At 38.8% G+C, this 17338-nt stretch overlaps 1 protein-coding gene across 5 annotated transcripts in view; it reads left to right on the plus strand.

Moving 5' to 3' along the window:
* Window positions 1-17338, plus strand: part of LOC139249265 (E3 ubiquitin-protein ligase RNF170-like) — a 58437-nt gene that overhangs the window by 17268 nt on the left and 23831 nt on the right. For 4 of the 5 annotated variants that reach the window (XR_011591122.1, XR_011591123.1, XM_070872285.1 and 1 more), the window contains exons 3-5: window positions 3882-3969; window positions 4694-4802; window positions 11363-11436. Coding sequence is in view for 2 of the 5 variants with exons in the window: in XM_070872285.1 (XP_070728386.1) it covers window positions 3882-3969; window positions 4694-4802; window positions 11363-11436 (271 nt within the window). In the remaining 3 variants the exon portion in view is untranslated. Of the gene's footprint in view, window positions 1-1733; window positions 1787-3879; window positions 3970-4693; window positions 4803-11362; window positions 11437-17338 lie in introns of all 5 variants that reach the window. The other variant, XR_011591125.1, reaches the window with a different exon arrangement.

The following is a 17338-nucleotide window of genomic DNA, read 5'->3' on the forward strand; positions in this document are numbered from 1 at the left end:
TGAGCAAAGCTTTTTAAAACGTGAAAGTACAAACAGAGCAATATAAATAAATATAGAGCACCAGAACTGTGTGATTTTTATTTTTATTTTAAAAGGTGGAAGTGGAGCTCGAGTGAGTCTGGTAAAGTGAGCAGAAGTGCAAAAATATCTGTAGCCGAAATAAATAAATAACTAAATAAATGCTGAGGGAACAATCGTGTAGTGGTTATGGTCCTAAACTAGTAATTCGGAGGTCGTGAATCCAAATCCTACCATGGCATGTGATGAAATTGAATTCAATAAACCGTCATTTGTGGACTGGCACCAGCGAACGATGACCATGAAAGATCATGGATTGTCATAAAAGCCTAATTGGTTTATTAACATCTCCTCTGCCACCCTTACCTGGTCTAGTCTACATGTGACTCCAGTCCCACACTATGTTGTTGACTCCCTGACACACTCTGTATCAAGAATTTCTCTGCTCTGTTCCAAATCGCTTGCATTTAAGCTTGTACCTATAGCCCTTTGTTTAGATCACTTAACTATTGGAAACAGCCTGCTTGTAATAACCTTATCCCAGCTTTACATAACTTTGAACACGTCTCTCTATCTGTGTTGTCCTCGCAAAAACAGACTAAATTTTTCAAATCTTCAGTTATTTAAAATATAGTGTGTGGCTGCAAAAGAGACTGGACTGGATGGGAAATGGGAAAAGAAATTAAAAACATTATTTAAAAAAAATAATAATAATATGCAGCGGGATAGACAGGGGAAATGGAACAGAACGTGTGTAAACAGGTGAGAAATAAGAGTGGATGACCTCAGAAGCAGAAAGGGTAAGACGAAAGGAAGAACATTTTAACAAAATTACTTAAGTGTATCATTTCAATATGGAGGGGTTTGAATGGAGTATAAAGCAGGTGGCCGTGCTAAACAAGCTGGTTTAAGCGGGTAATATTGCAGCTGTGCGCATTTAAAGGAAAGCAAAGTAAATGTGTTGGATGGAAACCAGGCCAGATGTTTTATAAATAAGTAAATATAAATAATTTAAACTTTTTTTTTGAAGAAGCAGCCTGGATGTAAATGAGATAGCCATTAAAAATAGAAAGCATGGTAAGCTTGTTTGATCACACTGAAATAGCAGCCATGCACTCTGAAGAGAAGCCCAACGGATAGGCTAGACTGGAACCAGGATAGAAGTTTAATTTATTTTTCATATTTCTGAAATCTTTTAAAAAGCATGACGGGGATGTCAAAAGGGATGTTGAAATCAAATTAGATATTCTATGGCTCTGCTTGCCACCTGAATAACTAGTTCTGGTAGTTCCCCAGCAATCGTTTTTGCAGCTGTTTTTAACATTGAAGCTGTTGTCACTGTATGGGTGCCTTGTGGTCTCCCAGGTTGTAATATTGGCTTGCCTGCCCTAATTCCCAGAGTTTCTCCTCTTCATACTTTCATTGGCCATCCTGCTACTTTAGAGTTTGTGTTCCCTGGACTTTTGCGAGCTCTCCTCCTTCCTTCCCCCATCCAGAGTTCTTGTTTGCTCCATTGTACTTGCTCTCTGGATTTTCTTTGTGCACCTGGCCCATTTTACTGTGTGTGCTACAGCTGCCCCACTTCCTGAATTTTTCTCTGCCTAGCCCACTTGCATTTACCAGTTTTCGATAGATTGTGTAGTTATTGCGGCATATTATCATTAGAGACAGAAAAAGACGCAGCAGTTCGCGAGCTACAAATTTTCTATTCACAGGGAGAAGCACAGCGGGAGGAAGGACAATGGAAAGGCATCATGGGAGACCCATGAGGAAAGTGGAGACACAGTGGGACAACTGAAGGATTGACTAAACTTTATATGCCAACTAAAATGTTGTAGTAACCACTTTTTAAAATTTGAAATAGTTAGATGTTAAAAGGTCGAATAAAAAGGTTCACTACTACCTTTCTGTAATCTTGCCAAAAATCAAGATGGTAGTGGAGCTGCCACAACTGCATTCCACCACATTACCCAGTAGCCAGATTGTGCAGTTACAGCATGACAGTTATGGAAAAAGTTGATACAGAAATAATACAGACAAAAATAATTAAGGTTTTGCATACAGGAAGTGTATAGATATTTAAATAAGATATAGGGCCCAAGTTTCCACATGATTTGCGCCTGATTTTTAGGAGCAACTGGTGGAGAACGGACTATCTTAGAAATCGCAATTCTCCACATTTTCTTTTCTGCAGTTCTAGTCAGGTAGAACAGTTCTACTTTGGAACAGAATTTTTTCTTCAAAAGGGGGCGTGTCCGGCCACTGACGCCTGATTTGAAAGTTTCCACAGTGAAAACGTACTCCAAACTAAGTTAGAATGGAGCAAGTGAAGACTTTTGTAGAACTGAAAAAACCTGTTCTACACATTAAAAAATCAGGCGCAGGTTACAAATTAGGCGTCCAGAACGAGGTGGGGGGGGAAGGGAACTCATTAAATTCTACAATAAATCCTTATTTATACTTCTACAAATATTATACAAATAAATCCAACTTGAATAAACATTTATAAGCAAAGAAAAGATTAAATAAACCATCTTCCTACCTGTGTGAAAGTGCTTCAGGCACGGAGAATGCTGCAGTCAGCCTGAGGCGCCCGTTCTTCCCGCGGGGGGGGGAGGAGGAGGCGCCCGTTCTTTCCCACGGGAGATGGGGGGGCGCCCGTTCTTCCCGAGGGGAGAGGAGGCGCCCGTTCTTTCCCGCGGGGGGGGGGGGGAGGAGGCACCCGTTCTTTCCCGCGGGGGGGGGGGGAGGAGGCGCACGTTCTTTCCCGCGGGGGGGGGGGAGGAGGCGCCCGTTCTTCCTGCGGGGGGGGGGGGGGGGAGGAGACAGTGAGAAGGCTGCAAGTGCTGATGTGCTGTTGGCAATGTGCTTTTATTAAAAAAATGTTCAAAAATTAAACCGCTACAAAGAACTACAAAAATGGCAGAGTGCCAATGTTTTTTTCACACTGAGCATGCGCGAACACTCCAACGCACACGCGCAGCGTTGCTGGCAGGAAAAAAAACTAATTTAAATAGTACCCGCCCCCTCCCACTTACAAAATCGGCGCGAGTATAGGCTCCGCTCCCGCTGGACGCCGCGCCAGGCAGACAAGGAGCTGCAGAACGCTCCAGAATCGCGATTTTTTTTTTTTTTTAGGCGTGAAAAACGGGCGCCCAGCTCGGAGGGGCGCCCGTTTTTTATCGTGTAGAAACTTGGGCCCATTGATAAATTTACAAATGATTGGCTTTGTTCATGGATTCGTTAAATTTTTATTATGTTGTCTGTTCAAGGAGTTAGATGGAAGGTTTTCCACTGTAAATATTTATACTGCATGATTGTTATTTAGATGAGTGTTCACCTTTTGTAAAATAAATTAAGAAATTAATGTTCAGCTTAAAAGGAGGCCTGGTGTGATGCTCTACCAATTTGAAAGATTGGAATAACATCTTAAGAAGGCATAACTTGATTCCAGTACCTAAATGTGATTGCCAGCCAGGGTTTGCTTTTGGTTGTTATGTTACTGAAAGGTTACCTTGATCTCGAGGCAGGGTTGGATATTTTTGAAGGTATGGGGAGTTGGGACTCGCCCATGAGATTGATGTACGATGCGAGAGCCAAAATAAGCAAGGCTAAGAACGTTTTTTTTAAACTTATCTAGGAGATCAGTGCTATCCAGTCCCTTGAGATTTGAATAGCTTAATCAGCTCCATCTGCAGTTTTAAAAAAAAAAAATTATCTTCTGAGTCATGTTCACAAATCCATCTAAATTCAAACATGTCTGTGAAAATTTACAATAATGATGTGCATCTTGCTGGAATATGTAAAATCAATTTTGATGTAATTTTAGTTCAGCTAATTTTTACTATATTCTGTTATTCTAGAACTGAGCACCAGAACATCCATCCTGAGAACCAGGAACGTGTGAGGGAGCTCCGGCAACATCTCCAAGCTGAAGCTTTAAATTACCAGGTGAGATTTTCATTCCCCACATCATTTGGTATAGTTTGACATCACTATATCACTGAAATATCTCTAGTGGCCAAATAAGTAAAATCAAAACCTACAACTCAAAATAATTTATAAATCTTAAGTAAATACTGTACTACTGAGGGTTGCTGCATTTTCGGATGAGATGTTAAGCTTAAGGCCCTGTCTGCCTGTTCAGGTGGATGTAACAGATCCCATATCACTAATGGAAGAAGAGCATGAAGTTCTCCCAATATTTCTCCCGCAACTAAAACCACCAAAAATAGGGTAACTGGTAATTCAGTCATTTGCATTTTATGGGATCTTCCTGTGTGCAAATTGGCTGCTGCGTATACCTACATAACAACAGTGACTACACTTCAAAAGTAAATCATTAGCTGTGAAGCAAGTTGGGACAGCCCAAGTGTGCGAAAGGCACTATGTAATCACAACTTCTTTCAGTTCTTCTTTCTTTGTTTGCTGATATATAGTTGGAGGAAATTTTGATTCATCCAATTTTGATATCAGACAGAGAGGCTGACAACACAGAATTTAAATGAGGCTTCAGCCTCAAAATTATGGGGGCTACTTGGCCGTATGAATGGACGGCCAATCAGTGCACTCCTGTCAGCTGTCCAAAAGTCAAAATTACCACAGCATGTTTGAGAGCCGCACAGACTTTGCAGACATGGATTATTTCATTTTGACTTTCTTTCTATTGTTACAGGATGGATTTGAAAGGGATAGGCACCAATTCTACACTGATATGTCTTGTCCAGTCTGTTTACAGCAAGCTGCATTTCCTGTTGAAACCAATTGTGGTCACCTCTTCTGTGGTATGTGATTATTGCATTGAAATAAAATCAAAAGGACTTTACAATATGCAGTTTTTGCAATTTGAATTTCGACCACTTGAGAGGATTTATGTAAGCAATGATTTAGTGAATTCCATGAAGGCTTTAAATGATAGACGTTAGGAAGGCACCTTAATAATTTAGATGTGACTTGTGAAAGTAAATTCTATTCCATTTATGTGTTGAACCTCCACACATGTCAAGTAATAATAATCACTAGGGATATCAATCTTCTTAAAACATTTTCTTTTATACTGAGATTTTTCTCTTCTCACTTCCTCTTTTGGGTAGGATTTTTCTGTGGGATTTGTTATACCTGATATATTTGCACTGTTAATGTAAAGGAGAAGCCGTTTCTCTCTCACCCTTATGACCTGCATTGTCTATATTTGCACCACCACTGTGAAGGAAAAGCTGGTTTGCTAACTTGCTTTGTATGTTTGAGTTTTGCATAAACTTCATTTCAAGTTTCAGCTTCAAAAAGCTGTCAACTGCAGGAGTAATAGGTGGGCACAATCGGTGTCTTTACATGGCTAATAATTTCATGTTTTATAAATTTTGCCAACCAGTGTAAGAAGTTTACATCAGTTCCAGTGACTAATCTTAAAATCAGGGCTGTTCAAGTTGCATGCTTTGTTTTTAATGTAAAGAAGCTGACAAATTCTGCTCATGGGTCTTACTCTTATCAGTGTTTCTTGGGGAAAATCCAGCAAATGAAGAATTAGGAAGGAGTTTGAATTTGTGTCCATAAAAATTCTCTTCCACTCCAAATCTCTTAGTTTGAATTTGGTTCTAAGGTAGCATCAAGTAAGCATCTGTAGAAGTGAAACATACCAAGAAAAGAACTCATTGGGCCATAATTTGCTGTCAAAATAACAGTGAGGCTAATGGCGCTCACCACTATTTATGCGAAAATGGTACAGCAACGTCAGGTGAGGGGCAGATGTGTGGTTCAACTCAAAAATCCTATCTCCCTCACCATTGAAATGCATTGAACAGCATGAAGTTGCCGTATTTGCGCGGTAGATACGAATTAAACTCGGCACAGAAAGTTAAGTCTTGTCCATTTCAGTCCAAGTATCTTTCGATGATGTGATAAATGTTAATTACTGCCAAACAAGCTCTCTGGTATTGAAAATTAATTAATACAAGTGTGGACTCTCATTCCTTCAGGTTTTAATTGTTGGAGATTTTTAAAATGTAATTTTTTTAAAAAACTTTTCCTTTCTGTCTTTCTCCATTCTTTCTTTCTCTCTCTTTCTATACCTGATTTGACATTGAATTTACCCACTCTATTTCCTTCTCTATCTTTGCGCTGTTAATCTTACAATCCTTCAATCTGATTGGTTAAGGAAATAGAGTTGCTTTCCTGCCTCAGATGTCTGGTTTCCCTTGCTGCGATGTTATCAGTAATTTGCCACACACAAAATTTTAAAACCTAAATTTGCAAGGGCAAGCCGAACTTACGATACTCTGCTGGATATGTTACAAGTCTGGTTAGTTCAGCTTGTTAATGAACTCAATATTTTAATAATGATTTTTGGAATTTATACAACTTCATCTTTCTAAGTTGACCAGTTGAGTTGGCTGTCCTGCTTCCCTCTGGGATACTCCTGTTGACCTCCTGGAATGTAAGTTCAGTGAATCCCCATTCGTAGATGTGGTATGCATTCCTTCTTGGGTTGTCTGTCTGGGTCGATCCATCTTGCATATCGGTAGCTATTATTGGACTGGAGCTTGTTCAAATTTTGATTCCCTTATTCTCAGGGCTGCTTCTGTTTATTCTCAGGGCTGCTTCTGTTTATTCTCAGGGATGCTTCTGTTACCTACAAGTGACATTTCTTTATATCTAACTAGATTTATGAGCTTTACAGGTCAGAGAAGCTTTGATAGATGTGAAGTAATCTCCTACTCATAGACCTCTGGTGTGCCAGACACTAATCTAGGATAAATTTAGTTAAATATCTAAGTTTCCCCTTAAAGAAACTCTTCTGTCCACCGATACCAAAGAAACTGACCCAGATCACCTTAAGCAACACAGTCCTCGGCACATCCTCATCTACTGCCAATGTGCTGTTTTTTGGTGTTAGTGCACGATCATTCAGCATATCACAAAGATTCTCAGCACAATTTACAAATCAAAATTGAATAAAATTTGCTGAATAAATTGAATGATGGCGTGTTTTGCCTTTAATAAAGAAAAAACTTGCATTTATATAGTGCCTTTCATGACCTTAAGACATACCGAAGTACTTTTGAAGTTTAATCGCTATTGTAATGGAGGGAAACACAGCAGCAAGTTTTCACACAGCACGGTCTTACAACAGCGATGAGTTAATGACCAGGCAATCTGTTTTAGTGATGTTGATTGAGGGATAAATATTGGCCAGGACACCAGAGATAACTCCCCTGCTCTTCTTCGAAATAATGCCATGAGATCTTTTACGTTCACCCAAGAGGGCAGACGGGGCCTCGGTTAAATGTCTCACCCGAAAGACTTCCACTTTTTGTTGATGGATTGTGTATGATGGAACATCTAGAGCTTGGTGGTGCCTAGTTTCAGGGTTTCAGTAACAATCTTCTGAGATTTTGGCAGTCCTGCACCTCCTTGGGCTGTGCATTATGAGGACCAAGCAGATGAGCCTACCATTGCCAAAACTGCGCTGATCCCATTAGGGGTTAGGTGATATTTTCTGTGGTCCATAAGGGGGTCTTGTGTGTGCTTCTTCCACCCTTTAGAGGTTGTCATTTCTATGTGGGAATTCCCTTGGTGATATGTTTTTGCTTTATAGGAAGTTGCAGTCTGTTCAGTGATACTGAAGAGACATTTACTCAGTTAGAATTTTAAGCCTAGCAGGATAAGTCATCCTGTATGGATGTCTTTGTTGCAGATAGCAAATTTGATATCAACTGCCTTGCCTTTCTGTAGGAGCTCAGATGACTTGCAAAGATCATGACATTGTGCCCTGGAGGTATAGTTCACCTTAGCCCTAGTCTGGGACACTAGCTCCTTAGAATGGAAATTACCTTTACAAAGTGAAGCATCTAATAATAATGTCCATATTTATAATCAATAGGCTTGTGTTTCTGTTAGCTTTTCTTCCACTCTGAGGATGTGGGACTGCAGTTACATTCTCTACTGTTCTGACTGAGCACGAGGATTTTGTGCATGTGATCTGGATGGTCATCAGAAACATTTCATTCAGCTTTCTGAGTTACACCATTAGATTGGAGTAGCTAGTTAGTAGCTGTCAATGGCTTTGCCCTATGTTTGTTTATGTAAGTCTATCCTGGCTTCTGTGGGTTCACTACCAGGAGTGATGCAGTGCACGGGGCCACGATGTGGGCAGGGCATTCAGAGTTCCTGGACTGATTCTTAATGTGAGCAACTTAGCAGCATGTTGGGTAAAGAGTAGGAGTTCACCAAAACATGATGTAAATAAGGGACTAGCAGTCTGGTGTAATTATTTTTTTAAAATGTTAATTTCATAAGTATGCTTAGGGCATGCTAAATGATAAGGTTCTTAATGGAGGAACATAGATCTAGGACTGCAGATATATAGATCATTTTAAAGGTGGTAATGCAGGTAGAAAAGCTACAGATTAGGCATTTTTAATATGAACAAGGAGAAAGCTAAAATGGGCGTGTTGTAAATTGCTAGGTCAGGATAAGAAGGGAGATAGTTTCCTTACGAAGCAATAGGAATGGTATCCGAGAATAGAAAATACATTTTCATTGGCGACTTCAATTAACCAAATATAAATTGGAAATGCCAGAATGCTCTAGAAATCTGTTAATAAAAGTAACTTAGGACTGCTTCACGATCAAGCGTGTTAAGTAGTGCACATCTTGAGCAGGTAATGACCCACATAGTATGCAGAAAATGAAGTTGTGGCCCCTTGAAGGGAACAGCAACCACAGAATGATCAAGTTCAACATGATCTGGGATTTAGAAATGCAGAAGCCCAGGATATAATTTTAACGGCCAACTCAAGGGTATGATGGGGCTTAAACAGATTGATAGAACTGGATTGCTTAACACTCCAGTACCGGAAAGATTTAATACTTTTAAAGTCATACAGCTGAACACGCAGGATAAATATATAGTTAGGATGGGAAGCATAGACCAAATGAGCATAATCCTAAATGGATCAACAAAACAATTAATAGTGATATAAGAAGAAAAAATATATACAAATTCTGCAGGGCATGAGGGAAGACACTGGGATAAAAATCAGACTATTCAGAAACATGTTACAAGGGTGGTCAGAGGGGCAAAGAGGAATCTGGAAATGAGTATAGCTGCAGACACAAAACAAGAAATTCTTTCAGTATCATAATAGGGCAATTGGAGAAAGGCTGCAAACAGGGTCAGCACTGAGATTAATATACCTGTACTGTTCCTCGAAGGATTAACTAAAGAAGGGACGAATAATGAGAGTTCCCCTTATACTGGAAACAGGCTATCCTACATTGGCTCCCTGTTTCCCCAAAGCAGCGAATTTAAAATCCTTGTTCTCATCTTCATAATTCTTCATGGCCTCTCCTCACTATTTCTCTGGAACCCTTCTCCAGCCTTATATCTACTCCTGCATCCCTCGATCATCAGACTGGCATTTCGTCCTCCATTCACCCCAAAATTAGTAGCTACTCAGCACTGCACTATGTAACTCTCGCTCTAAACCTCTCTAAGAACCTTCTCAAAATCCATCTTTTCAATCAAGCTTTCAGTTGTCTCTCCTAACTCCCACCATGGATTGGCATCGTTTCTTTATTTTTTTTTCTCTCTCCCCCTTTCCAACACGCCTTGGACATTTTCTATATTAAAGGCACTATATAAATGCAAGTCATTGTTGTCGTATGATATTCAAAGATGGAGAGAGTCGAGGAATATGGTTTTTAACACTTGCACACAATCCATAAACCTAGGAATATTAATGATACAACAGGATACTTAGGCAATTTTGTAGTACTTTCAAAAAGATCTTTGTACTTTGTTGTTACGTTGTATTGATCAATCTGAAAGTACTATATATTGTATGGCTATCACTTTACTGTGCAATATACAATGTATATTGTTATCTCTGAGAAGATAGGAGAGCATTTGGCGTGGAAGATATGGAATTTAGGTATCCCAGTACTGCGCGAAACAAGGCCAATCTCAAATAAATATTTTTCAAAGATTTCAATGAAGATCTGTGTAATCCTGATGAATGTAAAATATGAAAAGCAACAGAAATATTTCGGCAAGTAATCTAGTTATGATGAACATGATAAAAATAAAATTATTTTTCCCCCAAAAATTGACCTGTTTCAAGTGTGATTATGCTATTCAAGTGCATAATAGCTTCCAAGATCCTCCAATAAGATCCATGGAATTGTAATGGAACATTTTGCTTAGTGGATGTGAGTTCTTTGTAGAGTGATATTTCTCCCTCCCAGGTTGTGTAGAAGCAGTTAACATTTTATTAATTAATGAATTTATGATATACCTTTTTTATTAATTCAATTCTCATTGGTAAAATGCTGAAAATCAGAATTGACGTTGTCATTTTCACTTATCGGGTATTCTGGAAATAATCTGTTTGTTGAGATAATCCACCATTTTGATTCAGAACTTTCAGGAACAGTGTCTAATTTTACATCCATCATTGAAGATGTAATAAAAAACATTCAGGCTAATAATTTATGCCTAGATGAATCTTATTAAAAGAACTGTTTAGTTGTCAGTTGCAGAGAAGCATTAATGGAAGGAGGTCACCTGACCAAATAAGGAAAGTAGGGGAAAAACACAATGCAGAAAGGAAGTAGAGAGATTTGTTCAAAATAATTTTTAATCATGCCTCCTTTGCATCTGAGATTCTGCCTTTACTCACTTAAACTTTTAAAACCCATCCGATAGCAGCTGGAAACAGCTGTTGCCAATCTCTCTGATCCTTGCACTTAACGTGACATCAAAGCACTAGCAGTACAATTGTATTGTGAGCAAGCTGTTAGTGACTTTTTTTTACTAATTTGATAGAAGTGTATTAAAAATCATTTAGATATAATGATTTTGAAGAACAATTCTTATCTTTTTAGCTAAGTAAATCTACCTTTTGATTTCCAAGCTAATTTGGTTACTTTCTGCTTAAACTAAAAATAAACATTAATTTTGCAATGTGAATAACAAGAATTGTACAGTATATACTGCATGCATTTTGATTCCAGATTGTGCTGTAAAGAGTGAACGAAGGTGCAGAATGCAGATAAAAAGCACTTGCATACATAACAATAGTGACTATAATTCAAAAGAGATTCACTGGCTGTAATGGGCATATAAATGCAAGTTGTTTCTTTTTAATTGGTGGTTGTCCCTTTAAGGCCGGAATCCAAGTTAACAAAACATCGCTTATGGATCTGGGGGCCAGGGTAGAGGAAGAAAACATTATCAGGACTAACATCATATGGGTTTTATTTTTGAGCTAAACTGTTTATTGTGCAAATTGGTAAATAATTGCAGAAATAGTTTGTTTTACAATATACCTTTTTTTTTTCTTAGGATCTTGCATTGTTGCATATTGGACATATGGCACTTGGATGGGAGCAGTTAATTGTCCCATTTGCAGACAAATGGTAAGATAAGTAAAGCCATTAAATTATGATGTTATAGGATACAAATTTCATTACAAATGGTTTGATATACTAGAATTGTAGTAAGCACAAATGTTACCAAAACCTTTTCTACTTTTTCTTTACAAGATTCTTGGCAAGAAAAGCTTTTGATTTGATTAAATGTCATTAAAACTACTGCCATAGTAATAAGGTGTCTGATGCAATCAGATATGTTTAACAAAGGATTGGTAGAGTGCTTTGCCCATAATAAGCAATTTTTGGTTGGTACAGGTGCTAATTTTATGGGGAAATTGTAGCAACCCAGGCAATGGCAGCCATTAACAATATTACAAATATTAGGACCAGAAAAGGTAATTAGTTGGATGGGGAGGAGATCTAGGGAGCAGGAGCTGGGTCTTGAGGAAGAGATGAGCTTGGAGAGAAACTGCAGAGCAATAGATGATTTTAGAGACAAATAAATCCATGAGCTCTTTGCACTTGGTCTTCATAGAATAGTAGAAATTTAAAGCACAGAAGGAGGCTTTTGAACCATCATGTCTATGCCGGCTGAAAAAGAGCTATCCAGCCTAATCCCACTTTGCAGCTCTTGCTCCGTAGCCTTGTAGGTTACGGCACTTCAGGTGCATATCCAGGTACTTTTTAAATGTGATGAGCATTTCTGCCTCTACCACCCTTTCGGGCATAGAGTTCCACCCCCACCACCTTTTGGATGAAACAAATTTTCCTCAACTCTCCTCTAATCCTTCTACCCATTCCTTTAAATCTATGCCCCATTGGTTTTCCGGATTGAATTCCATTTGCTACTTTTCTGCCCACCTAACCAGTCCATTGATATCTTCCTGCAGTCTACAGCTTTCTTCCTCGTATCAACAACACAGCCAAATTTTGTATCATCTGCAAACTTCTTAATCATGGCCCCTACATTGAAGTCAAAATAATTGATGTATAGTACAAAAAGCAAGGGACCTAGTACTGAGCCCTGCGGAACCGCACTGGAAACTGCGTTCCATTCACAAAAATATCCGTCGACCATTACCCTTTGCTTTCTGCCACTGAGCCAATTTGGATCCAACTTGCCACTTTCCCATGGATCCCATGGGCTTTTACTTTTCTGCTATATGGGGCCTTGTCAAAAGCTTTGCTAAAATCCATGTAGACTACATCAAATGCACTACCCTCATCAACCCTCCTTGTTACCGACTCAAACATTTCAATCGAGTTAGTCAGACATGACCTTCCCTTAGTAAATACTGACTGTCCTTGATTAATCCGTGCCTTTCTAAATGACTATTAATACTGTCCCTCAGAATTTTTTTCCAGCAATTTGCCTACCACTAAGGTTAGGCTGACTAGCCTGTAATTACTCGCTCTATCTCTTTTTCTCCTTTTTTAAACAACAGTACAACATTAGTAGTTATCTAGTCCTCTGGTTCCACACCTCTAGAAAAGATTGAAAAATGATGGTCAAAGCCTCCACCTTGCTTCTCTTAACAGCCTGGGATACATTTCATCCGGACCTGGCGATTTATCAAATATGCTAAATCCCTTAATACTTCCTCTTTCACTATGTTTATCTCATCTAATATTTCACACTCCTCTTCCTTAACTACAATGTCTGCATCGTCCCTCTCTTTGGTGAAGACAGACACAAAGTATTAATTAAGAACCATACCCATGCCTTCCGCCGCCACACTTCTTTTTGGTCTCTAATAGGCCCTAGTCTTTCTTTAGTTATCCTCTTGCTCTTTATGTATTTATAAAAAATCTTTCGGTTTTCCTTGATTTTACTTGCCAATATTTTTTCATGCTCTCTTTTTGCTTTTCATGCCTTCTCTTTGCTTAGAGGTGAGAGTGACAAAAAGGAGGTTGTGGGTCACCCTTGTCTTCCAAAATAATCCTGAAGTAATGGCAGTTGGTTGAGGAGACAAAAGCGTACTAGAGCTTAATGTGGTTGACCAGTCACAGGCCAGGTATACATGAGTTTATAGTCCTTGGATTTAAGATATTAAAGATGGAAATTGTAGCTGTGGAATAGAATGGGAGACTAAATGGCATTGAAAACCGACAAAGGAACACTTGAGCAGATGAACAAAGAATGAGGTGTTGTACAAGTACAGGGCTAGAGAACAAAAAATTGGGAGTTAGTAATTGGAAAGTGAATCTCTGAGGTAGTTGAGGGAAGAGTGTTTTCCCTCTGGGGCACGGTGAGGATAGTAGGGTTAAAGGAAGGTAGGGGGATGCAGGTGGTAAAGGAGACAAGGAAGTGATCAGAGAGAGTCTTATCTATGATAGATACATGGAAGTGGAGAAACAGTGTGAAAAGGTGGTGGTCTATTTTTGTATTGTAAAGCCGGCTGTGCGAGTTCCCTGGAATGCTGCCTGGCTATACAGCTTGCAGGGAACATTGGGCAAGACGTACCCCAGGTTGGTGCTGGGGAAGTCTGGGATGTTGGCTAATGGATATGATTTTGTGAATAATATTATGACAAGATGTTGCTTGACTAGTCTGTGGGACAGGCCTTTCTCCGGCCCCCAGATGTTAATGAGGAGTACTTTGCAGGGTTGACTTACTGAGATTGTCCTGATATAATGCCTGGGCCAATGCTGATATGTCCAAACAATATCATCCCTCACTTTTGTGCCTGGTAGCAATTGCTGTGACACTTCAGAGTCAAGCACTTAGTGTGGACTTGTCATGTGTAGACCAGACCAGTGTAGGTTGAAATCATAGAGCCAGAGAAGTTTATACCATAGGATGCCATATGGCCTATCATCAATTTGTTTCCTATAGTGTGGTGCCTAATACAGAATACCATACCTTAACTGAGGTCTTATATAGGCTCATCATTACCTCTTGGCTTTTATATTTTATAACTCTTGAGATAAAACCTAAAATTCAATTACCTATCTGAGGTATTCTCAACAGGAAGAACTATGTAATTGTATATGAGGGTTTGTAATTCATAACGAATACAAAAGTGATTGTAATTTATGATAAACAGTAATAGTCCAAATATGCTGCAGTTGTGTAGAACTGATCCTCTTGCTCTCGCCAGCCTCTGCTCCAAGCCTCAATCCTGAAAATGTCTCTGTTCCTGGCCTGTGTTGTTCCCAGTTGCTGAGTAATAGGAAACTAATGCCTCCCTGTTCCAGCTCAGTCCTGGTGTCAGGTTTCAGTTCCATTTTAACTCTCTCTTTATCCAATTCCTAACTTTGTTACATTCCATGGTTGGCTGATCTGCTCCACCCCACACTTGAGTTTCATTCCCCAATCATACTGCTTTGTCCCCCAACTTATCTCCCAGACTACCCGTGAGCAATACCACAGACGATCTACTGTTTCCAAATAAGTTGTAACTTTCTAATTCTGCACTCTCTTGACCCTATTCTCACTTGTTGTCCCTTGTTCTCTGTTTGACTTTTTTTTAAAACTGAATCTTATGTCCTATCTCTTCTCATTTTTCTCTCCCCTAAAAATTAATTTGGAATCTTTTACTTGTCTTGATTATTCCTCCTAATGATCCCTATCAAACATTTTGGAAAGGAAAGTAATTTCTTTTTACAAAATTGGTTTTACGGATCAGTTTTTCAGCCAAATGAAAGTCCAGACATTGAAGATTGACTCGGATGTGACCAGATCAGTATTTGATACTTTTTACCTGTCCAAACATGAGAAGGATACCAAGTCAGAATATTTATTAGTCACACCTTCTGCTTTAATGGTACCCAGTTGAGTACATTTATTTATAGTGCTAGAAGAGTTAAAATTGAGAAATTTATCACATTAAAGGAGACGAACCACCTAGAAGACTCTGCTGTATATTTAGTTGTGTTTTTCAATAAAGAACCTGTGTCTTAATAGGAAGGGCAAGTGATTTGTTGCGATGTCAAATCTTGCATTTACTATTGGCAACATTACCTACTCAGTCAGTTTCTCTCCTCACCACCAGTTTAGTTTTAAAGTGCCAATGTTCCACCTCGCTCCATCTACTGAACTGTAAAGGAAGTTTCCAGCTGTTAAATACTGCCAATAAAAGTGAGTGAGTTGGTACTAATATGTCAATTCAACTGAATTAGATTTTTTTTTAAATGTCCCAGATCTTTCATTCGTTTTATTGTGGTGAATATGAACCAATGTGTTCAGAGATCAAAAGGAACAAATATGATTATTATTTTATAAAAATGTCTGTTGCAAAAGTACCTCCCTAAATTTCTCGGAACTTTCCCCCCACGCTAAATCACTTGCCCTATTCAAAGGAGATAACTGAATAAGTAGAGCTTTTTTCAATGTAGGTGGGTAGGATACTCCAACCTGAAAGTGGGTCCCTTTTCTAAAGAATGTTAGAGGTAGGCAGTACCATGATGGAACAAAGAAAAGATGAAATAATTCCTACATGAAATATCGCATCTATGCTAAGACATTTTCAAAGACATTTTGTAATCCTGAAAAGGAAACACAAATCCTGTGCAAACCAAATCAAACTTTTAGTTTTTCTCAATCAGACAGCCAGAGCTGCAAGCGGAGGACTCAGAGCACACCCAACAAATTAACACTAGAATTATTCATCAGCTGCATGGACAGTAGCCAACTGCTGCTTCAAACGGAGACAGCAGGAGCTGGCCAATAAAAGCCATCACGAAACTGATCCAGAGAAAGTTATGCTATTCAGTCAGGGCGAGGGTACTGTGTTTCAGAGTTGGGTCATTGTCATTCAGAATTAGTATTAGAGAAAAAAGTCACACAGAGGCTCATTACAATATAGAATGCTTTCCAACAAATGGTTATTGAAGCTAAGTATATTTAAAGAAAAATATTAAAGGATATTGGGGAAAAGCGATAATACTAGATGGCTCAGTGCATTTGCACAGGCAATAGTGGGTTAAATGGCCTTCTCCTGTGTTGAGCATTCTACGATTCCATAAACTGTACTTGTATTTAGGAATTAAAGACTTTTTCCAGCCATATTTCTCAAAACACCTGATTCAACTAAGCTTGAGAAATGCATGAATGGAGTAGTTGTGTCACCTGAAGCTGGAATAAGACTTGAATCAGAACCAACATTTCTATCTGAATTGACATCTGAGTTCCACTTTCTGACTATCAGAGTAACTTCATGTATCCTGCAGGAACAAAGCCTGGTGCACAAAGATGGTTGATTTATTGAATATTAATTACACCAGTAGCACAGTTACCATTGGGGAACGTTTCCCAATGAGTTCTGGACTCAATTCCACAAGGACTGTTAGATTTAAAGAGATATATATTCATGAAGGAACTGTGTCTGACTCTGCAGACCTGAAGTCTTCAGGGTGCAGAGGCTGGTAATCATCTTTGAACTTTTTCTGTGATTTAGTAACAAATATTCCTTAATCTGTGGGCCCTAGATAATCCAAACATTTCTGTGATTTAGTAACAAATATTCCTTAATCTGTGGGCCCTAGATAGTCCAAACATTTCTGTGATTTAGTAACAAATATTCCTTAATCTGTGGGCCCTAGATAGTCCAAACATTTCTGTGATTAGTAACAAATATTCCTTAATCTGTGGGCCCTAGATAGTCCAAACATTTCTGAAAGTTGTTGTGCTTTGTTGATTTTTTAAAAATATAAAATGTGGGCCGGGGGGTGGGGAGGGAAATGAAAACCAAATAAGTATCAAAGGAACCTCTATATGATGAGATGAAATAAAGTGCGAGGGCCAGGAAACTGAATTAAAAAGAATTGAAGAATGCATCAGTAACACAGAACCGAGCTGAACAATAGTTGGTGTAATTGTAGTATTTTAGCTATTCACCTTCAAATCTATTTCAATAAATGGAACAGATCTGTTAAATAATGAACAAGTTGCAAGACTAAAAAAACATGGTTAGGAACAAGATATTATCTGATATATTATTCAGGG

The sequence above is a fragment of the Pristiophorus japonicus genome, chromosome 2 (genome assembly GCF_044704955.1).
Source record: "Pristiophorus japonicus isolate sPriJap1 chromosome 2, sPriJap1.hap1, whole genome shotgun sequence".
Taxonomy (NCBI): Eukaryota; Metazoa; Chordata; class Chondrichthyes; family Pristiophoridae; genus Pristiophorus; species Pristiophorus japonicus.